The sequence below is a fragment of the Prionailurus viverrinus genome, chromosome D2 (assembly GCF_022837055.1).
Source record: "Prionailurus viverrinus isolate Anna chromosome D2, UM_Priviv_1.0, whole genome shotgun sequence".
Lineage (NCBI taxonomy): Eukaryota > Metazoa > Chordata > Mammalia > Carnivora > Felidae > Prionailurus > Prionailurus viverrinus.
Window position 1 is genome coordinate 87,089,286 of NC_062571.1, and position 22,740 is coordinate 87,112,025.

At 47.6% G+C, this 22,740-nt stretch overlaps 1 protein-coding gene across 1 annotated transcript in view; it reads left to right on the forward strand.

Annotated features, from left to right (window-relative positions):
* Nucleotides 1–426: 426 nt before the first annotated feature.
* PPP2R2D (protein phosphatase 2 regulatory subunit Bdelta) overlaps nt 427–22,740 on the forward strand; it is a 51,573-nt gene continuing 29,259 nt past the window's right edge. The window contains exons 1-2 of the mRNA XM_047826470.1: nt 427–542; nt 653–745. Of these exons, the coding sequence (XP_047682426.1) occupies nt 536–542; nt 653–745 (100 nt within the window). The 5' untranslated portion in view covers nt 427–535. The remainder of the gene's footprint in view (nt 543–652; nt 746–22,740) is intronic.

Sequence of the window (22,740 nt, forward strand, 5' to 3'; positions counted from 1 at the left end):
CGCGCCGGGGGCGACGGCAGCTTGTGGCCCTTCGCATGACCCGGCGAGAGAGGAGTGAGGTTAGCGGCGGCCTAGCGGCTGGTCTTCAGGGACGCGCCGGCCCCGGCACCCGCCCCACCGCCCTGGAGCGCCCCGCTCCGATTCCGGGCGGGGCCCAGCCCCGGCCGGGGTGCGTGGTGGGCCCCGAGGCGGCTCGCGCAAGCGCAGTAGGCGCGCCCCATAGCCCCCGGCAGCCCTCGCGGCCGCAAGCCCCGCCCCGCCCCTCCCCAGCGGGGGAGCCTCCCGGCGGCCCCGCCCCCACCCGGGCCCGCGGAGGAGGCGGTGAAGGATGACGTCATCCAGCGGGGCGACGGGCATTGGGCGCCATTTTGAAAAGGGAAAAAAAAAAATCCCTCCCCGGCGGCCGCGGCGGCGGCGGCGGCGGCGGCGGCGGCGGCGGCCGGGCTGAGGTGCTCGGCAGGCAGCGGCGCGGCGGCCGCCTCCTTCGTGCGCCGCCGCCTCGGCGCCCGCCCGCCCGCCCGCCGGCAGGCCGGCCATGGCAGGTGAGGGGCGCGCGCGGGGCGGGGCGGGGCGGGCGCGGGGCTCCGGGCGGGGGTCCTGGGCGGGGGCGCGGGGCGGGAGCGGGCCCCTGACGCGCCCGGTGTGTCCGCAGGAGCCGGAGGCGGCGGCTGCCCCGCGGGCGGCAATGACTTGCAGTGGTGCTTCTCGCAGGTCAAGGGGGCCATCGACGAGGACGTGGCGGAAGGTAAGGCCGCGCACCTGGCGCGGGGGCGGGCGCGGCTCCTTGGGGGCAGCCGCGTCTCCGGCCCCGGGGACCCTGTTCTGGCGGCCGCGCCGGGCCGGGGGCGCCGAGGGCACCGCTCGGAGCGCGGAGGTCCGGCCACCGGACAGGGAGGCGGCCCCGAGGGGTTATGTAAGGAAGCCAAGGTCACAGAGCTTCGCGAGGACTCGGGTCTCCGGGGTGGCGTGTGGGTGCCTCCCGGCGCCGGGGGCTGCGGAGGTGCCTGCGGGAGCCGGGCCCGCGGGGTCGCGGCAGCGGCTGGGACGCGGCGCTGGGAGGGTCGGGAGGCCGCCGCTCGGGAGTCACCTGCGCGGGCACCACCTGGGCGAGCCGTGGTGCCTCGTTTTCTTCGTCTTGGAAACCGGTCGGCTGGGCTGCCTGATCCTTGCGGTCGTTCTGTAAGGTTCTAGCGTCGTGGGCTCGTCGCCGGTTCCTTTGCTCCGGCGGTGTCCTAAAGCCCCCTGCGTTCTGCGTGGTTGTTTCCTGCATCGAAGCCTGAGATGAGCCGGGGGGCACAGCGCTCGGGTGGCGGGCGGCGGGCGGCGGGCCGCCAGCGCTGCACGGCTCCCGCCCCCGCCCCCCACCACGCCGCCCGGGCTCTTCCAGTAGGGACGGCCGTTCTTTCCCGGACGTGATGTGTGGGGACTCGGAAACTGGACATCCCAGGTTTACAGGCTTCGTTTTAGGGGACGTCGTGAACCTTTCGTCTGGTGGGGTGGCAAGGCCTTGTCTTTGCCTGAAATACACCCCCCTTGCCCCAAGCGTGTGTGCGGTCGCGTGTGTGCTCGCGCGTGTGCTCACCTGTCCCGATCTTGGGCCCCTCCCACGACCCTCTGCTCCTTCTCCCCTCCCTGGTGGTGTGACACCGGGAGATGTGTGGCCCCGAGACTGACAGAGTCCAGACTGTTAGGCAAAACTGCACTCGAAGAAATTGGTGAAGATGTGTACGATTTGAGGATGGAAAGTTGGTGGTTTTATGGAACTTAAATAACTCACCGGTTGTGCCTTTTATATTCATTTAAGATATATTTTTATTTTACTTGGGCCAAGTGGGTGACAGTTAAACTTAAAATTTTTAGCAGGAGCAAAGCAAAACGTGTTTGTTTTTGGGGGGGGGAGCCTAATGCCTGTTTTAATTTCTGATTTTCCTTTTCTGAAGAAGTTCTGACAAACGGAATGAGTTTGTCAAATTCCGACTGAAATGGTGTCTTTTAAGTGTGACGTTACACTTTGAGAATGGTGGCCTTAAAAAACTTGGCAGAGGGGCGCCTGGGTGGCGCAGTCAGTTAAGCGTCCGACTTGGGCCAGGTCACGATCTCGCGGTCTGTGAGTTCGAGCCCCGCGTCAGGCTCTGGGCTGATGGCTCGGAGCCTGGAGCCTGTTTCCGATTCTGTGTCTCCCTCTCTCTCTGCTCCTCCCCCGTTCATGCTCTGTCTCTCTCTGTCCCAAAATAAATAAAAAACGTTGAAAAAAAATTTTTTTAATAAAAAAAAAAAAAAAAACTTCGCAGAGATAATTTTGCTGGTTGAACGGAATCGGGACTTTTTTGCAGTTTTAAATCCCTACTTTAAAATTTGGAACGTACCTGGAAGTTTTGCGTGGCACGTTATCTTTTTCTGGTGAGATTTCTTTGTGGTAATCACTCGGGCATTTTTCGGTCCGCGTAGGTGTTGGGAGCTTTTTCCTGTGACCCACACAAGCTTTGGCCGGGTAATCGGTCAGCACGAACACTCTTAGAAGTCTCCTTTCTGTCGCAGAGTGGGGACGGTGTCTGTCGAATTGTATTCCTTGCGCACAGTCCGTGGTGTAGGAAACGGCATCGCTTCCAGCTAGTGGTTGTGCAGCGCGAAGAACCGAGCTTGTCGTGTCCGGACTCAACCAGCACGAAGAAGGTGCCGAGAGGAGGTCACTGAGGACGGGTAATTTGCAGGAGGCCGTCGTGCGCGGAGGCTTGGGTTCGAGAACTCCAGGGCGGTAACCTTTATGCGTTGAGATTTGTGGCTCGCGCCGTTTGTCCTGGTCTGGGCTCTACCTGGAAGCGCCTCCGTGACCCTGCACTTGTGCGTCTTTGGTTGAGGTGGATGGAGGCCGGGGCCTCGCCTCACTTGCGTGAGAAGGTTCAGGGCTAAACACTCGAGTGAGTACGGGGGAGAGAGGCTTTTGCCTTCCATTTCGCTTTTTTTTTTTTTTCTTCAACGTTTATTTATTTTTGGGACAGAGAGAGACAGAGCATGAACGGGGGAGGGGCAGAGAGAGAGGGAGACACAGAATCGGAAACAGGCTCCGGGCCCCGAGCCATCAGCCCAGAGCCCGACGCGGGGCTCAAACTCGTGGACCGTGAGATCGTGACCTGGCTGAAGTCGGACGCTCAACCGACTGAGCCACCCAGGCGCCCCTTAACACTTTATTTTTTAATTTTTTCTTCAACGTTTATTTATTTTTGGGACAGAGAGAGACAGAGCATGAACGGGGGAGGGGCAGAGAGAGAGGGAGACACAGAATCGGACGCAGGCTCCAGGCCCCGAGCCATCAGCCCAGAGCCCGACGTGGGGCTCGAACTCACGGACCGCGAGATGGTGACCTGAGCTGAAGTCGGACGCTTTAACCGACTGAACCACCCAGGCTTTTTTTAAAGATTATCTTTAGGTAGTCTTCACACCCGCTGAGGGGCTTGAACTCCAAACCGCGAGATCAGGAGTAGCCTGCTGCGCCGAGTAAGCCAGCCGGGCGCCCGTCTTGGTTTTTCAAACTAGTCGTGTGTAGGACTCGAGTCACCACCCCTGAAGAAAGTATCGTACTGTGTACAATGCAGCGGCTTTTTCTTTTCAAAGCATGGGGTTCTGCTCACGCGCTCAGCTCCTGGGAGCAGGAGTAGAGCTGGGCTCGAAAGGAAATTGGCAGTTCTCCTGCTGGTGACAGGATGCGGGAGTGACAGTCACTGCTCCTTCCCCTGCAGCAAGCTGACGTCTTGCAGGGAAGCCGTCACCCCCTGCGGTGGAATTCTCGAACTTTAGGCCCAGATGAGCGGGAGTCAAAGAAGTAAAACCCAGGGGGAGTTGCCAGAGGAAGGGAGAAGAGACTGCAAAGCTTGATGCTCTAGGCAGTGGCTGCTGTGCGGAAGCTGTTGGGTATTTGTCACGTTTCCGCGTGTGGTGTTTGGTCACCATGGCCCAGTCCCTGGGCCCTACAGCCCCTCTTGCACGACCTCACTGGACGGATGCCTTTGGCAGATGTCACGCGACATCACGGTCATTGGCCGGCCCGTCTCCTCAAGCTCGAAGGCCGGCTGGCCCCACACACGCCCCTCGTGGAGGACCCGGTCTGCGGTGACGACAGCTACCAGACATCGAACGCCGGTCACGCACGTTCCTGAGACTGCGCCGAGCTCCCTGGGTCCGCGAGTCCAGTCTCCACACCGCCCTTGTTCTTCCCGGTTTCGGATGCAGAAGCCAAGGCATGGGGAGGAGGGGGGCACCGACCTTGGTCAGCAGCCACCGTGACCGCAGCCAGGGTTTGAAGCCAGGCCGACTGGCTCCAGAGCCCGCGCACGCAGGGCTGCTTCGGTGACCATTAGCGGCGGTGCCGATGCAGTCCTCGAGTGGGGTGTGGCTGCCAGCCTCGGGATTGCTCCTCCTAGAGCTCGGGGGAGAGCTCTCTGGCAGGAATTGTAGGGAATTGCTTCTGAAAGCAAATGAAAACGAGATGCCTTTAAAGGAGGCGCCTGTCAAAATGTCGGAAGCTTAGTAACCTTGGTTAGAAAACGGCCATTAAAGAATAGATGTCACAGAGATGGTACGCTGGTCAGTGACTGAAGCACCTGCGCACCCAGCCAACGATGTGGTCATTTTGCCTGCCAGGTCACCTCGACGGGATTGGAGCTGCCTTCTTGCAGGGAAGGTTTGGGTCTTGCTGCCTTTGCCTGTTGCTTTTCTAGACAGACGGGGGGAGGGCTGGAGGGGGGCTTTGTGATGAACTGTTATCTGGTGTTATGTGTAGCTTTTTTCATCATGGGTGATTTTACAGGTTTTCTTAACATTTATTTTTTGAGAGACAGCATGAGCAGGGGAGGGGCAGAGAGAGAGGGAGACACAGAATCTGAAGCAGGCTCCAGGCTCCGAGCCGTCAGCACAGAGCCCGACGCGGGGCTCGAACTCACGGACCGTGAGATCATGACCTGAGCCGAAGTCGGGCGCTTAACTCACTGAGCCACCCAGTGCCCCTCACGTGTCTTGCCTTTTTACTTGATGATTTTGTTTTAATCCATGATCTGGTCTGTGGTCTTGAATTGGACGTTAATCTTTTTCTGAAAAAATAATATTAAAAAATACTAAAAGATTTATCTTTAACTCAAGTCTGGGGAGTTACATAAATCTTGTGGGTATTTGGGTGGTGTGGTAGGGCCTTTCTAAAGGTGTTTATGTGGCCATATTGTGAGAGAAAGAAACCTTCAAGTTGGGGAAGGGAAACAAAATTAAGGGCACCAGAACATCAGTGTAAGATGTTAGTGTGTTTTGTTGAATATAAGATACATCTGATTTCAAAGATGGTAACTTGTGGTAAACTGCTCCCTGGAGTCAGTGAAATCCAGTATTTGTGAATGCACAACGTTTCAGTTATATTCATTATTTTTAGAGTATTGTGGGTTTTGTTTTTCCTATGTGCAGAAAATGAGCATTAAGTATATCTGTGTCATTGAGAAAGGCCTTCAGGAAAGCACCTTCTGGGGGAAAGCCATCAAACAAGAAAACGATCTAGTAGCATTCTTGCTGTTTAATTTAGTAGAGAGCTTCATGGGGAGATTCTGCTATTAGGAAATCAGATGTGTGTGGTTTTCTTAAAATTAAGGCATTTAATATGTTTATGAGTACAGCTACATTGTAATGCTTCTTAAATCAGGCTGCATGTTCAGGAAGCTGGACTGATCTTAGTTATAATCAGATAGATGTAAGTGCATAAGATTTACAGTAATATGAAATCATACGCCTCGATTTTTTTATTCCTTGATTTTAAAAGTCTTGTTTTGATGAGTTCTGGGTTTAGCTCACGTCTGCCATTTGTCAGGTGTGAAGGCACTTTCTGAACCTCAGCTCCCTTGTCTAGAAATTACAGGAGAAGGTTTTTGTCAAAGTCAAACGGTATGCAGTGCTTTTGTTACCTGTAAAGTGTTGCTTGAATGTTAAGTACGACTGTTAATTAACTCTCATTTATTTTAAGGTCTTTGGGTTGGTTGTAGCTAAATTTAGACATAAAATAATAACAGTTTCTTGTTTTTTCCTGACCTCTCCCCCATCTGTTCATCCACCCTGGATCCCTTCGGTTGGGTCTAACCTGGGTTTTTCCATTATTATTCAGTCCTCCTTTCTTGATCGTATTTTTTTTTTAAGTTTATTTATTTATTTTGAGACAGAGAGCACAGGCAGGGGAGGGGCAGAGAGAGGGGGATATAGGATCTGAAGCAGGCTCTGTGCTGACAGCAGAGAGCCTGACGTGGGGCTCGAAGTCACGAACCGCAAGATCATGATCTGAGACGAAGTCAGATGCTTAACCGACTGAGCCACCCAGGCATATTTCTTGTTTATGTTCTGTGTCCCTTGCTGAGGTTTCTTGCCCAGCTTAGGATATACTTTCTGTTTCCTGTCTACTTTCACACCCTACCAATCCTTACCACATTCCACTTTCTTTATGAATCACAGCTCAACCACTTTTTTTTTTGTAGAATTTATTTTTTATTTAGTGAGAGAGAACAAGCATGAGCAGGGGAGGGGCAGAGAGAGAGAATCCCAAGTTGGCTCTGCACTGTCAGTGCAGACCCCAACATGGGGCTCGAACTCACAAACTGCGAGAACATGACCTGAGCTGAAATCAAGAGTCAGACGCTTAAGTGACTGAGCCGTCCAGGTGCCCACCTGCTCAGCCACCCTAACACCTGGTATTGTGTCTTAGGATGTGACCTTTCTTTTTACTTAGCATGTAGTGGTGTTTGGCATTTAGCAGTGTTCTCTTGTTCTCCGGTTTTATCATGTGTTGGGCTTGTCTCTCCAACTTGTGACTCGGTGTGGAAAGGCATTGGTACAAATCCCTTTTCAGCCCTCCTACTAGCTTTGTGTTTACTTACCTTCTTTCTGGCTTTTCATCTGTAAAACAGAGGTGGTATACCCTGTGGCCATTAGAATTTGTCAGGAAGATTCCACATAAATGCGGGGAAAGCTCTGGCAAACAAGCACACAGTAACTAATAACTGTGGAAACGTTCTCTTACGAGACACTCCTGCAAAGGAGAGTAAGTTGCTCCATATTGCCCCAGGGAGCCCATGTAAGAAGGGTGTTGGAGGGCTGGCTTTGGGCTGTCTTCATCTGACACTTGACCAGTGCCCTGGAGGGCTGCTTCTGCTGCTGCATATTGGAGTAGAGAAACCCACTTCCTGCCTCGAGAAGCCCTGTGTTGAGACAGACTAGCCCTCACACCATCCCGAGAGCAGAGCCGGGACGGGGATGGGGACGTGCCGGAAGTGCCCAGTGGTCCTTGGGTGGGGAGTGACGGGGAAGAAGTCGGGGGGTGTTGGGGGGGGGGGGCGGGAGGGCGGTGGAGAGGAGATTGGAGAGAGCCTGGTGCCTTCTGGGAAACCTGAGCACTTGTCCAGGGGCAGAATGGGAGGGCCAAAGAGTGCTGGATAGCAGCCTCAAGCACCGTGCTGAGAACTTGGAATTGTATTTTGAAGTGATCGTGATCACAAGCCTTTAAGACTGTAAGCTGAAGAGTGACATCAGCTTTACCTTTTTTAGGAAGGTCACTCTGGCCTTGGGAGAATGGTTGGTGATGGGGTAAGAACAGAGGCCAGTAGGAAGTTGCTGCGATAATAAAGGCTGGAAACGCGGGCTTACTGTAAATCAGAGGTCTGCAAACTTGTTTTTTGCAAAGGGCCAAAAAGTAAATATTTTGGACTTTGCAGGCCCGTCTGCTCCTGCTGCAACCACTGAGCCCAGTCTGTCTGCCTGTGTAGCTGGAAAGTAACTGCAGACCCCACAGAACAAGGGGGTAAGGCGGTGGGCCAACATCTCTGTTGAAGCAGCGGAGGCTGGACTTCATGTGAACCTCAGGTTGTAGTTTGTCAGCCTCTGTGCTAACATCAGTGGTCCTCAGTCTTTGGTCCCAGGGAGATCAGAGAGCTTTTCTTTGTGTGGGTTTATGGGTCAGTACTTACCAAATTTGAATTAAAACAGAAGAACTTAAAATACTTAGTTCACTTTAAAATGGTAATGATCTATTACATGTGAGCATAACATTTTTAATGAAAAACAACTTTCTTAAAAGAAACAAGATTTAGTGAGAAGAGTGGCCTCTAAGCATAGGGGTTAAAACAGGACTGCTGGATTTTCAGATTCTCTGCTTCTGTGTTCAATCTGTTGAAATTGTTTTGTGGGAATACAGGAAGAAAATGTGGCCTCACACTTGAAATTAGAAAAGGAAAGAATGACTTAACAGCCTTTCCATGTAACTCTGGATATTCTCTAATACTGTGGCAGAACTGGACACGTGATGATTTCTTCAAGTTCAGTTGTGCTTTGGAACCTGAAACCGTATCATTGAACTTGTATTTCCTGTTACATTAAAATCCCTTTACTCCTACCTTGTACTTTGAGTGGCTCTCTCACTCCGTGTGTGATTTGGTAACATCATGTCTTGGCCGTTTGGACCAGTTACACCAAATACTGGTACACTGGGTTATTCAGACCTTCAAAACGTCAATACATTTCATTATAAAAGATCAAAGAAAATCACATTTCTTAATGTCACAACTGATCTCCTTAGAAAAGCCTTGAAGTGGGAAGCTGTCACAGTGATGTGAATATTAACATTGGCAGCAAATGCTGTCGGTTGTTCTCTGTGAAATGAGAGGCTCCCTTTGTTCATTTTCAGGAGACTTTCCTGAAAAACCGTAGTTGGTGAGTTGTTCTTTCAGATAAAAACGGCGTTCCGTCAAATAAGTGCCTAGTTCGGCCTGCAACAGTCAGCCATGCATGTGCTTCTTGAGACGGTCACTGTGCTTGGAGATGCAGCAGACGTGATTTTTGCGTAGTGCCCACTTCGCCACAGAGAATAGCGAAAGGACTCCTACCAGAGGGTTGGGATTGGGCAAAATTAGTTTGATCGAGGTTGTTCCCAACCTGTGGGACTAGCTTGCTGGCTCTCACGTGCGTGTGTGAGCCGAGCGGCTCTCTCCGTACGGCGTGGCTCCGCAGCCGCGATGCACATGGAGGCACCGACAGTTTCAATCACCGTGGCTTTGGTTCATCCACGCAGGTGTCGGCATGCTGTTACGAAACCAGTTCTGTGCTCGGGGACCCCTGGGATCCACAGACCACGCCTTGAGAACTGCTGCTTTAAAGTAAGGTGTTAGCAGCAGGAATGGCGGGGCACGTGTCGAGAACTGCCCTTGCTCATCTTCACTGGATTTTATTGTTTTTGGCTCAAAATGCAAAAGCAGAACGTTCATTTTTTAAAGAAAATCAAATGATACGGATGTGTAAAGAGTAAAAGTGAAGTTTCCTCCTACTCTGCACCGCTGTCCAGGAATCCTCCCCGGAGGTAACTACCCTTAACAGTGTGTGTGTTTTTAGACCATTTCCAATGCCTTTATCTATTATTTTCTACTTTAAAACTTAGTTTACGTATAGGCAGTTTTTTGTTTCGTTTTGTACAAAATGCGGATCCTGTCATAAATACTGTTTTGCAGTTTTTTGGCTGTCACTGGTGTGCAATTGAAGGTCTTACGCTGACCCAGCTCGTGCTGAGCCGTGTATGTGCTTGAGCTCATTTGACCCTTGCAGCAGCCCCTTGAGAGCTAAGTGCTACTGTTGCCTTTGTTTTATAAATGAGAACATTGACTCTCAGGGAAGTTGGTTCGCTTTGCCCCAGGTCCCAGAGCTAGTGGGTGCTAGAGTCAGGATTCAGAGCCCATACTCAGTATTTTTAACCATGCCGCCTCACGGTATAGCTCTGTTTGGTCCCTTCTGATGACTGCACACCATCTCGTCACACAGATTCTCTAGTTTATTGAACTAGTCTCATTGGTGGTCTCCGTGTTCGCTGTTTACTACTAAAGATGCGACAGCACATTGTCTGGGCCCCCACCAGCCTGGGCGAGCATTTCCGTGGCTGGATTCCTAGGAACGGGCACACTGGGGAAGGCTCCTTGTTTACGTTTTGAGGCCGCCAAAGCACTCTCCGAAAGATGCATCTTATACCTCCCCCCAGACTTCTCCTTCCTCCTTTCATGCTGAGAACATCAGTCTTTTTAATGTCAGCTATTTTTTAAAAACTGTGTTTTAGAGAGTGTGCGTATGCATATGTGAGCGGGAGAGAGGGAGACGGAGAAAGAGAAGCTCAGGCAGGCTCCGTGCCCGGTGCGAGCCCGAAGCTCGACCCAACCCCATAACCATGACATCGTGACCTGAGCCAAAATCAAGAGTCGGATACTGAACCAAATGAGCCACCCAGGCGTCCCTGATGTTAGCTATTTTAATGGCAAATCTAATTTGCATCTCCTTACCAGTTATGCAATTAAGATTTTTTTTTTAAATGTTTCATTTTTGAGAGCATGAGTTGGTGGGGGGGGGGGGGGCGGGGGGAGATCCAGAGAGGGCTCTGAGCTGACAATAGCGAGACTAGAACTTACGAACTGTGAGATGACCTGAGCCAAAGCCACCCAGGCAGTTGAGATTTAGGTTGGGTTTAGGGTTAGGGTTGCAGTTGAGATTTTTTTTACTGGTGATTTCTGTTTCTCCTGTGAGTCATTAGATCACATCATTCATCCATGTTTCTACTGAGGTCTTTGAAAATCAATTTTTTTTAAGTTTTTTTTTTTTTTTTAATGTTTATTTTTGAGAGAGACAGAGCATGAGCCGGGCAGGGGCAGAGAGGGAGGGAGACACAGAATCAGAAGCAGGTTCCAGGCTCTGAGCTGTCAGCACACAGCCCGACCCGGGGCTCGAACTCATGGACTGTGAGATCATAACCTGAGCCGAAGTCAGACGCCCAACTGACTGAGCCACCCAGGCTCCATGAAAATCAATTTTTAAAAGCTCTTTATACGTTATGAATATTAATCTCTAAATATTTATTGTAAACATTGATTTTTTTAATGTTTAAAATTTTGTTTATCCATTTTGAGAGAGAAAGTGCAATCAGGGGAGGAACAGAGAGAGAGGGGGAGAGAGAATCCCAAGCAGGCTCCATGCTGTCAGTGCAGAGCCAGACACAGGGCTCATACCCATGAACCGCGAGACGATCTGAGCTGAAACTAAGAGCTGGGTGCTTAACCAGTCAAGCCACCCAGATGCCCCAAACCTTGAATTTTAATTCTTCTGTCCCCCCAGTTCGTATACGTTCTACCTCGAGTTCATTTAAGGATGCTGACATTTGTCTTTTACAAGGGGGATTTTTTTTGCTTTTGGAAATTAAGGAAAGTCAGACCCGTGTGTGGGTCAGTCTCGGTTTAGGAGAGGAATGGTAAGTGGGACAGGAAGAGTGACTCATAAATTGAACTTGAATAGAAGCTGGAGTCCAGAGCCCAGCTGCAGGGACAACCTTGAAAACAGAAATCCCGATAAGGTTTTTGGACTTGCTCAGAGCGTGGGACAGAGTTTAGTCTATTTCATCTACACCTTCGTCGATCAGAAAACCACAACTAGGGGCGCCCGGGTGGCTCAGTCCGTTAAGCATCCAGCTCTTGATTTCTGCTTCAATCATAACCTCACGGTCCGCGGGATCAGGCCCAGCGTCCGGCTCTTCCTGGGTGTGGAGGTGCCTGAGATTCTCTTTCTCTCTGCCCCTCCCCTGTGCTCTCTCAAAATAAACATTTAAGAAATAAATAAAAGGAGTAAGGAAAAGAATTAAAGTAGTGATGAGGTTTTACTTTTGCTTTACATTTCTAGAAAGATTATCCCCACACTCATACTTTGGAGGGCAGTGTGGCACGTACATCTGTTAAAGCTGGGTTGCGACCCCCATGATTCTACTTGCGGGAGTCCCACAGGAGCGTGCCAGCACTGCGGGACCAGGTGTTTATAGAATTGTGCATCGCAGCGGTCAAACATCCGGGAAAACTGAAATGCCCCAAAGTAGTGAAGGGATTAAAAGCATCCTGGTACACCCATATTGTGGATTAAAGGGGTCTGTGCCCGTTGGAAAGCGGTCTGTGACCCAGGAGATTAAAAACAGCCACCGGCAGAACAGCGCTCCCCTATAAAAACGGAGTGTGGTTGTAAATAACCTGGGTGTGGACCTTGCCACCCCCACCGTTCAGAGTGGGTGCCTGCGGAGAGTGAGGGTTTGGATCGGCACTGAAGAAGGATGTCTGCTTTTATGCTGGACGCTTCTGTACGGTTGTGTTTCGCACCAAGGAAGGGTGCCTTGTGTTTTGTAACGATAGACCAGGAAAAGACTAGCTTTCTACGAACTGAACACAGGAGAGTTTCCCTTGCTGCTGCTTGTGATTGGGGCCGCCTCCGGCTGTTTGCAAGCTCCCTAAACATTGTTGCTAGCTTTTCATTTTCTCCCAGTATCTCCAACGACAAAACATAGCCATAAAAGTATACCGGTTAAAAAGCAGGAGTTTCCTTAATTAGATTTAAAACAAGGCAAAATGGTAACTCAGCGAATAATCATTGAAAGGGGGGGCTTCAGTGCATTTATAATCATACCTAACTTCATAAATTGTCAGGGGCTACATCCGGCTTTGTTTCTGTGGGGTAACTATGTACCTGCACGTTCTAAAGAAGTGTCACGATGTCATGATTTTTTTGGCACACCTTTCGTACAGGAGAAATATTTTAATTCTTCAGACTAAACTGTTTGCCACCTCACATTTTGATAAACTCTAAGTGGCTTTTAAACAAGATAATAATCTAGCTGTATGTTATTAACATGATACATTAACAATACTCATGTTTTCAATACTTGATCTTATTTGTTCCAGAGTTTTTTAAGAAGTAAAAGTTACAGTTCAAGTTGAAGTTCTTTTTTGTAACTCTCAGTTCCATTTCTTTTTTTTTTTTTTTAATTTTTTTTTAATGTTTATTTATTTTTGACAGAGAGAGAGGGAGACAGCATGAGTGGGGAAGGAGCCGTGAGAGAGAGGGAGGCACAGAATCCGATGCAGGCTCCAGGCTCTGAGCTGTCAGCGCAGAACCCGACACGGGGCTCGAACTCACGAACCGCGAGATCGTGATCTGAGCCGAAGTCGGATGCTCAGCCGACTGAGCCACCCAGGCGCCCCTCTCAGTTCCATTTCTTTTTTTTTAATTTTTTTTTTCAACGTTTATTTATTTTTGGAACAGAGAGAGACAGAGCATGAACGGGGGAGGGGCAGAGAGAGAGGGAGACACAGAATCGGAAACAGGCTCCAGGCTCTGAGCCATCAGCCCAGAGCCTGACGCGGGGCTCGAACTCACGGACCGCGAGATCGTGACCTGGCTGAAGTCGGACGCTTAACCGACTGCGCCACCCAGGCGCCCCTCTCAGTTCCATTTCTAACCCCTCCTCTCTGCTGCCTGGTGAACCAGGGAGACCCCAGCCCAGCCTGTCCCAGAGGAGTTGCCAAAGGTTCTCGGTCTTGTCCCGGAAGGAAGGAATTCAAGGACAGACTGAGCAGACGACACCAGCGGGAAAGTCGATGATGAAAAGGGGTGCACTGTCCCCGTGACAGGCAGCAGCTCCAGGGAGAGACGGGGGGCTCTGTGCCTTGGGGCTTGGGCTTCTAACTTTTATGCACAGTTGTTAACCAGGGGGAGAAATATTCATCATTGGGGGCTGTGGTTCCTTGGAAACAGGTTCATGCCTTTTCTTCCTTGGTTGGTCAGGGATCCGGTCATGGCACCCACCGTCTTGGGCCTGTCTGATTTGGTCCAGCTTCTTGTGGAACCTTCCAGGACAGGCCTCCCACCTTCCCGTTGCTGGGCTCCAGGTACGCTGTTAGAACCTAACTAACTGCCTAGTCTCCTGCCCTCACCAGTGGCAGCTTCTGCCGCGACACGACGTATAGACTGTCCCTGCTCACCTTCTTCAACTTCTCTTCAGGCAGATGAATGTGTCCGCTTTGCCCCAACTACTGGTGCTGTCTCTCTGCCTCTCACACCTTCATGATCTCAGGGAGTGTTTAGAAGTCACATCTCTTGGTTTTGACTTCATGGTACCAAAGGTCTGTCCCTTGCTGAAGTCATCGGAAAAGTCAGATAGTCTTGATAGGAGTCGTAGTTACCAGAAACGTTCTTACTCTGCTTTGCCAGAGCCCCGGTTAAGTTCAGGGATGTAGTCAATTTCAATAGGCAATTCAAGAGAACCAGGACATTCCCTTTCCCATCCTGTTCACTTCATGGTCACTGAGGAACCGTGGAGCTCGGTAGGATTGTGTGCTCTTTAAAGTGCCGTTGGGGGAAGGTGTGTGCACAGGTAAAATAGTCCTATAAATTGTCGCTTTAGGAATCCACCCACAGTTACCTTTGGGTTGCTGGCCATGAGGGCCGCCTGGAGAGGGTTCACACCACCGCCTCGAGAACTGGCTCTGAGTCGGGGGCGGGGGGGGGGGGGGGGAGTCTTTTCGATTCATTTGATCCTACAGAAAAATACAGAACATTTGGGCTAATGCGGATTTGGGCTTTTTTTGTTTTTGAGGTCTAGGCATTTTTTTTTTTTAATTGAAATCTGTATTAGATTCCTGTGTTCTGTCCTGTTGATGTTTCTTTAATCCCATCACCTGTTTGACCCGTCCCTCCTTGCGCCACCTCCCCTCTGGTAATCGTGAGTTCTCTATAGTTAAGAATCTGTTTCTTGGTTTGCCTCTCTCTATTTCTGGTTCTTAAACTCTGTCTGAGTGAGATTATATGATATTTGTCTTTCTGACTGACCTCACCTAGCATTATACTCTCTAGTTCTATGCAGGTTGTTGCACATGGCAAGATTTCATTTTTTTTTTATGCTGAATAATATTCCCTTGTGTACACACACCACATTATCCATTCATCTGTTGGTGGGTGCTTGGGCTGTTTCCATAATTTGGTTATTATAAATAATGCTGCAATAAACGTAGGGGTGCATATATCCCTTTGAATTAGTGTGGGGTTTTTTGTTTTATTTTGTTTTGTTTTTGCATTTTGGGTTTAAATATCCAGTGATGTGATTGCTGGATTGTAGGGTATTTCTATTTAAAAAAAAAATTTTTTTTTAAGTTTATTTATTTTGAGAGAGAGCAGGCAGGGGAGGGGCAAAGAGAGAGGAAGAAAGAGAACCCCAAGCAAGCTCCATGCTGTCAGCACAGAGCCCCACGCAGGGCTCAGTCCCACAAATTGTGAGATCATGACCTGGGCTGAAACCAAGAGTACGATGCTCAATGGACTGAACCACCCAGGTGCCCCCCCCCCCCCCTTTTATAATGTTCCCCATTTTTTAATTTAATTTAATTTAATTGTTTGTTTTTTGGGGTGTTGAGTTGTATAAGTTCTCTATTTTGGGTACAAACCCCTTATCAGATACATCGTCTGTAATTCTTTAAGTTTATTTTGAGAGACAGAGATAGCATGCACACACATATGATAAGGGCAGAGAGTGGGAATCCCAAGCAGGCTCTGCACAGGGCTCCTGGGTGGCTCAGACTCCTGATTTTGGCTCAGGCCACGATCTCACAGTTCATGAGATTGAGCCCAAAAACTTTTATTTTGATGTAATCCCAGTAGGGTTTTTTTTTTTTCCTTTGTTTTCCCTTGCCTCAGGAGACACATCTAGATAAATACCACTACTGATCATGTCACAGACATTACTGCCTGTACTGTCTTCTAGGATTTTTATGGTTTCAGTTTTTCACATTCAGGCCTTTAATCCATTTTGACTTTATTTTTGTATGGTGTAAGAAAGTGGTCCACTTTCGTTCTTTGCCATGTAGCTGCCTGTTTTCCCAACACCATTTGTTGAAGAGACTGTCTTTTTCCCACTGCGTATTCATTCCTCCTCTGTCGAGGATTAATTGACCATATAATTGTGGGTTTGTGTCTGGGTTTTCTGTTCTGTTCCATTGATCTATGTGTCTGTTTTTATGCCAGTTCCATACTGTTTCGATTACTGCCTCTTTGTAATTTAACTTGAAGTCTGGGATTGTGATCCCTCCGGTTTTGTCTTTCAAGGTCTCTTTGGCTATATTCAGGGTCTTCTGTGGTACACATTTTAGGGCTGTTTGTTCTAGCTCTGAAAAATGCTGTTGGTATTTTGGTAGGAATTGCATTGAACATGTAGATTGCTTTGGGTAGTGTAGACATTTTATCAATGTTTGATTTTCCAACCCATGAGCATGGAATGTCTTTCCATTTCTTTGTGCTGTCTTTGATTTCTTTCATCAGTGTTTTACAGTTTTCAGAGTACAGTCTTTCACCTTATTAGATTTATTCCTAGGTATCTTATTGTTTTTGATGCAATTGTAAATGGGATTGTTTTCTTAATTTCTCTTTCTGCTGCTTCATTATTAGTGTGTATGGGGCTGCAACAGATTCTGTACCTTGACTTTTGTAGCCTGTGACTTTACTGAATCCATTTATCAGTTGTAGTTTTTTGGTGGATTCTTTAGGCTTTTTTATATATAGTGTTATCCTGTCATCTGCAAATAGTGACAGTTTTACTTCATTCTTACTAGTTTGGATGCCTTTTATTTCTTTATGTTGTCCGATTGCTGTGCCTAGGACTTCAGTAAGTACCCTGTTGACTAAAAGTGGTGAGAGCGGACATTCTTGAGAAGCTGGATTTTTTTCTTCATTGTGGTAAGCTATACATAGTTGAATATTGATCGTTTTTACCGTTTGTAAGCATACAGTTCTGTGGCATCAATTACATCCACAGTGTGGTGTGACCATCACTGCCATCTATATCCAAAACTTTTTAATTGTCCCAAAGAAAAACTGTGTCCATATGAAATAACAGCTCCCCCCTTTCTCCTTCCCCCAGCCCCCAATAATCTCTACTCTGCTTTCTGTTTCTGTGAAAATTCATATGCCTGTTGTAGGGACCCCATGTAAGTGGAATTATACAACACTTGTTCGTCTGTATCTGGTTTATTTCACTATGCATAATGTTTTTAATTTGTTAAGGTCTATCTGCCTTGTAGCACTTATCAGAATTTTTTTTTTAAGTCTTTATTTTTTTTAGAGTGGTTTTAGGGTCACTGTAACATTAAGGGGAAGCCACAAAGATTTTCCATATAACCCCCTGCTCGCCCCGTCCCCCACACGCTCCCCCATTATCAACACCCCCCACCAGATGGTGCATTTGTTACAATGAAAGAACGAGAACACTGACACGTTATTGCCCCAAGTCCCATTATCAACCTGCTCTGCGTTACAGTTCTGTCTTGGTGTCACACGTTCCGTGGGTTTGGGCAAATATATAATGGTACACGTCCATCATTATGGTATCACACAGTCATTTCTCAGCCCAACAAATCTGTGTTCTGCCTGCTCATCTCTGCTCACCCCTGGCAACCACTGATCTTTTGACTGTCTCCATGGTTTTACCTTTTCCAGGATCTCGTATACTTAGGATCCCATAGTGTGCAGCCTTTTCATGCTGGCTCCTTGCACTTCATTACATGTATTTAAGGTTCTTTAATGCCTTTCAGGACTGGATGGTTCATTTCATTTTAGGACTGAACAATATTCCATGGTCTGCATGGACCAGTTTATCCGTTCAACGACTAAAGAACATCTTGGTTGTTTCCATGTGTTAAGAATGATGAATAAAGTTGCTGTAAACATTTATGTGCAGGTTTTTGTGTGGACGTAAGTTCTCACCTCCTTTGGGTAAGTACCACAGAGCACAACTGCTGAATCGTATGGGAAGAGAATGTTGGGTTTTCTAAGAAATGACCAGACTTTCACGCAAAGCGCCTGCACCATTGTGCATCCCCACGGCTGCAAAGGAGACTTCCTGTGACTCGCCGTCCTCGCCAGAATCTGGTGTCGTCCGCCATTTCCACTTTTGCCCCTCTAATAGGTGTGTATGTAGCAGGGTCCTGTTGTCATTTGCATTTCCCTGAGGAGGTGATGGGGAGCATCTTTTCCGGTGCTTCTTTGCCGTCTGAAGATCTTGTGTTAGGGTTTTTGCCCATTTTGTGATTGGGTTTTCTTACTGTCGGTTTGAAGAGTTCTTGTATTTTGGGTAGCAGTCCTTTATCCGCTGTGTCTTTTGCCAATATTTTCTACCGGTACGTGGCTGGTCTTCTCATTCTCTTGAATATATCAGAATTTTATTCCATTAAAAAAAATTTTTTTTAATGTTTATTTTTGACAGAGAGAGAGACAGAGCATGAGTGGGGGAGGGGCCGAAAGAGAGGGAGACCCAGAATCCAAAGCAGGCTCCAGGCTCTGAGCTGTCAGCACAGAGCCTGACGCGGGGCTCGAACTCACAGACCGCGAGACCATGACTGAGCTGAAGTCAGACACTCAGCCAAGCGGCTGAGCCACCCAGGTGCCCCAAATTTTATTCCATTTTATGGTAGAATTAAATGTGGATTTTTTGAAGCAGGAAATCATACATTTCTAATCTATCGTTTTAATCATTGAATGCACTCTTAAAATGTTTATTCTCAAAGAATAAATACATTCCTGAAAAGCTACTTAGAAATTGAATTTATATGCACTGAACGAACTTACTGGTCAAAAATAACTTACACTTTTTCTAAAATCACAAACTGGGGATGAGTAATTATTGTTTGCTTATTTAAACTGTGATAAAACTTTGACTTGTGGGGCTCCTGGGTGGCTCAGTCAGTTAAGCATCCGACTCTTGATTTTGGCTCAGGTCACGACCTCAGGGTTCATGGGGTCACCCTGTGTCGGGCTCAGTGCTGACGGTGCAGAGCCTGCTTGGGATTCTCTCTGCCCTTCCCCCGTATGCACATGCTCTCTTGCTCGCTCTCTCTCTCTCAAAATAAATAAGCTTAAAAAAAAAAAAAAAACAACTTTGACTTGTTTTATCAGTTACCTGGTAAACTCACTTATTTGATAATCTTGCCTATTTGGGGATTTCTCTGAGAAACACCTGTGAGTTTTTTCCACATGTATTTAAGTCTAACTGAACTGTTTATTTGGTATAAGGAACAGTCTCAAGGCTGTGTGTGTTCCTAACAGATAGTAATAAAAAATCACATATAAGAGGGTGCCTGGCTGCCTCTGTTGGTGGAGCACGTGACTCTTGATCTCAGGGTTGTGAGTTCAAGCCCCACGGGGCATAGAGCTTACTTTACGGGGGGAGAAAAGGTGGCATACAAGGAGAGAAATGATAGCAGCCTGTTTTTCTAATACGACAGACTAGATTAGGTCATTTCCCAAATTTAGAGAGAGAGTCTTCCCCTTTTGGGACCAATTTCTCAGATGAGTGGCCCCTTTTACATAGACGACAAAAATGCTCGTCTCTGTCCTCTTGCCAGTGTGAGTGTGAAATACCAAGGACCGGTTGTGCGGCCGCCTGTCTGGGCGTGCAGCAGGAGGGCAGTTTGGCTGATGCATAGCGAGTGACCAGGGTTAGCAGGTGAACTCTCAGCTCTTCCTTTTGCTTCTTGGTGCATCCATTCTGCAGGTGTGCACCCACGCTTCAGATGCGCCGTGAGCAGAAGCACTGCTCTGCGACCCACGTGGTCCTGAGACGTAGCAAGGAAGTTGTCAAAGTGCTTCCCTGGGCAATGGAACCTTGGGCTGTGGTGTGAAGGACAGATAGATGACAGGGTTGGGGGGGGGGTGGGAGGAGCTGTCCTGGCAGAGTAGAGAGCCTGGAGGAGGGCTTGAAACAGCAAGAATTATAACCAGTTTGAGAAACTAAGGCCTCGGTCATCAGACCATAGAAGGCAAAGGGGAGAACAGAGCGAGGATTGTGATCTTTATCGTAAGGGCAGTGAGAATCATCGTAAGGGCAAGATGTTCAGTTGGAGAGTGCGTAGCTTTAATTTTCTTCTAAACAGTCTAGTGCGTGCTTTGATGATTGTGCCAGGGTGCTGTTACTGGTCTTGGCTCAGACTTCTGCTGTGGCAGAACTTAATTACCAGCACTTAATTACTCAGAGTCACTAGGTAGGCGATACAGCATAGAGCGTCCCTGGAAATTGTTCAGGTGACTTAACATGTCTGCAGAAAAGGGTAATGTATGCTGTCAGATAGCCTTTGGGATAAAAACTTGTCATTTTTTAGGATGGGGTGGAGGAGGTAGCATGGAATACTCCGTATGAGTCAGATTCTCCTTGAAGAGTTTGGTTAAATCTCTGCTGGGCTTTAACGACAGAAGTGAAACATGGTTTCCTAAGTCTTGAAGTCTACCGGAATTGATCTGACAAGACTTTTGATTGGGGAATGATGTGCACACACTGAATTTCCTGATCTCCTGCTGCCTTCACCTAACGTACATGCTTGTGAGAAGTAGCCAAAAAGAAACAGAGGCTCCTTCAGTTTAAATGAAATGGGATTAGGGGCGCCTGGGTGGCTCAGTCAGTTGAGTGTCCAGCTTCAGCTCAGGTCATGATCTCACAGTCTGTGAGTTCGAGCCCCGCGTCAGGCTCTGTGCTGACAGCTCAGAGCCTGGAGTCTGCTTTGGATTCTGTGTCTCCTCTCTCTCTGCCCCTTACCCCCCTTCAAAAATAAGCATTAAAAAGTTAAGAAATAATAATAGACTTACTGAGATACAATTCACTTGACATAAAACTCATACTTTCAAAGACTATAGTTGGGTATTTTTTAGTATGTTCACTGACTTGTGCAGCCGTCACCACTGTCTAATTCTAGAACATTTTCATCACCCCCTGAAGAAACCCATCAGCAAGTACTGTTCATCCCTTCCTCCCCTACCTCCTGGCAACCACTAGCCTACTTTCTGTTTCTGTGGATTTCCCTATTCTGGACGTTGCATATAACTGAAATCATATAATAGGTCTGGCTTTGTGTCTGGCTTTTTCCGTGTAGTGTAATGTTTTCAAGTTTCATCCATCTAGCAGGTGTCAGTATTTCATTCTTTGTTTGGCTGAATGATACTCCATTGGGTGAATATGGACCACATTTTGTTTTTGAGCTCATTTCATGAATAGTTTGGATTATTTCCAGTATTTGGCTGAATTTAAATAATGTTGCTATGAATATTCTTGAAAAAGTTTTAACGTAGACCTGTGTTTCCAGTTTTGTCAGCCGTGATACCTAAGAGTTGGATCGACAGTCGTGTGCTAACTTTACGTTGACCTTTTTGAGGAGATGCCAAACCGTTTTGCGAAGTGGTTGCATCATGTTACAGTCCCACTAGCAGTGTTATGAGGGTTTCGGTTTGTCTGCATCCTCCCCAACAGTTCTTGTTTTTGTTTTTACCTGAGCCATCCTTCTGTATGGGTGCAGTGCTGTCCCATTGTGCTTCCGTTTCCCTAGCGACAGGTGATATGGAGCATCTTTTCCTGTGCTTATTCCACATTTGTGTATTCTCTTTGGGAAAAAAAATGTCTGTTCAAGCCCTTTGCCCATTTTTTAGTTGGTTTTGTTTTTTGGTTTTTGGTTTTTATCTATTGGGTTATTTATATATTCCAGAGACTAGAGTCTTACCTGATACATGATTTGCAAATATTTCCTCTCATTCTGTGCATTGTCTTTTCACTGTCAGTGCCCTTAGATGCACAAGAATTCTTAATTTAGATGATGTCCAATTTATCTGGGTTTTTTTTTCTTTTGTCTGCAGTGCTTTTGGTATCTTCTAAGAAACCATTGCCTAATCGAGATCATGAAAATGTGCTCCTGTGTTCTGAGAGTTTTATAGATTTAGTTCTTATATTCAGGTCTTTGGCCCATTTTGCATTAATTTGGTATATGGTGTTAGATATGGGTCCAGTGTCTTAATTTTGCATGTGGATATTGAGTTGTCTCCATACAGAAAATACTGGGTTTTTTCCCACCTTGAGTTGTCTTGGCACCTGTGTTGAAAATGAATTGGCCATAGATGTGAGGGTATCTTTCTAGACTCTGAATTCTATTCCCTTGGTCTGTATGTCCGTCTTTACGCCAGTACCGCACTGTCTTAATTATTGTACTTTTGCAGTGCGTTTTGAGATCAAGAAGTGTGAGCCCTTCAGCTTTGTTCTTTTTAAAAATCGTTTTGGCTCTTCTGGGAGCCTTGCAGTGCCATATGCATTTTAAGAGTTAGCTTGTCAGTTTCCGCTGGGGGCGGGGGCATGGGGGAGACTGCTGGGAGTTTATAGGGGTGTTGCCTGGGTTCTGTAGATCCATCTGAAGAATACTGCCGTCTTCTCGCTCAGTCTTCTAATCCATGAATGAAATCTTAACAGTTTTTAGGTTTTCTTTAATTTCTTGGAACAGTATTTTGCAGCTTGTAGCTTGTAAATCTTGCAATTCTTTAAGTTTATTCCTAAGTACCTTATTACTTTTGATGATACTATAAAGTGAATCATTTCCTTACGTCATTTTTTGACTGTTCATTGCTAGAGTAGAGAAGTACAGTCGATCTTTGTTTTTGTATCCCCTACCCTTGCTGCACTGATACTTATTTATCAGCTGATTTATTTACCCATTTATCAGCTCTGATAGTTTTGTGTAGATTCCTTAGTACTTTCTATGGACAAGATAATGTCTCCTGGGAGCAGAGGAAGCTTGACTTTATTCCTCGTTAATCTGGATGCCTTTTGTTTTCCTTGCCTAATTACCCTGGCTGGAGACTTCAGGAGAAAGCTTACTGGAAAGGTCAGCGCGAACACCTTTTCTTGTTCCTGCTCTTATGGGGGGAAGCATCCACATTTTCACCATTGAGTATGATGTTAGCTGTGGATTTTTTTTTTTTTTTTTGTAGGTGCTCTTTATCAAGTTGAAGAAGGTCCCTTCTATTCTTAGTGTATTGAGTGCTTTTATTATGATCAGGTCTTGGATTATCCTTGTCAAATGCTTTGCGCAG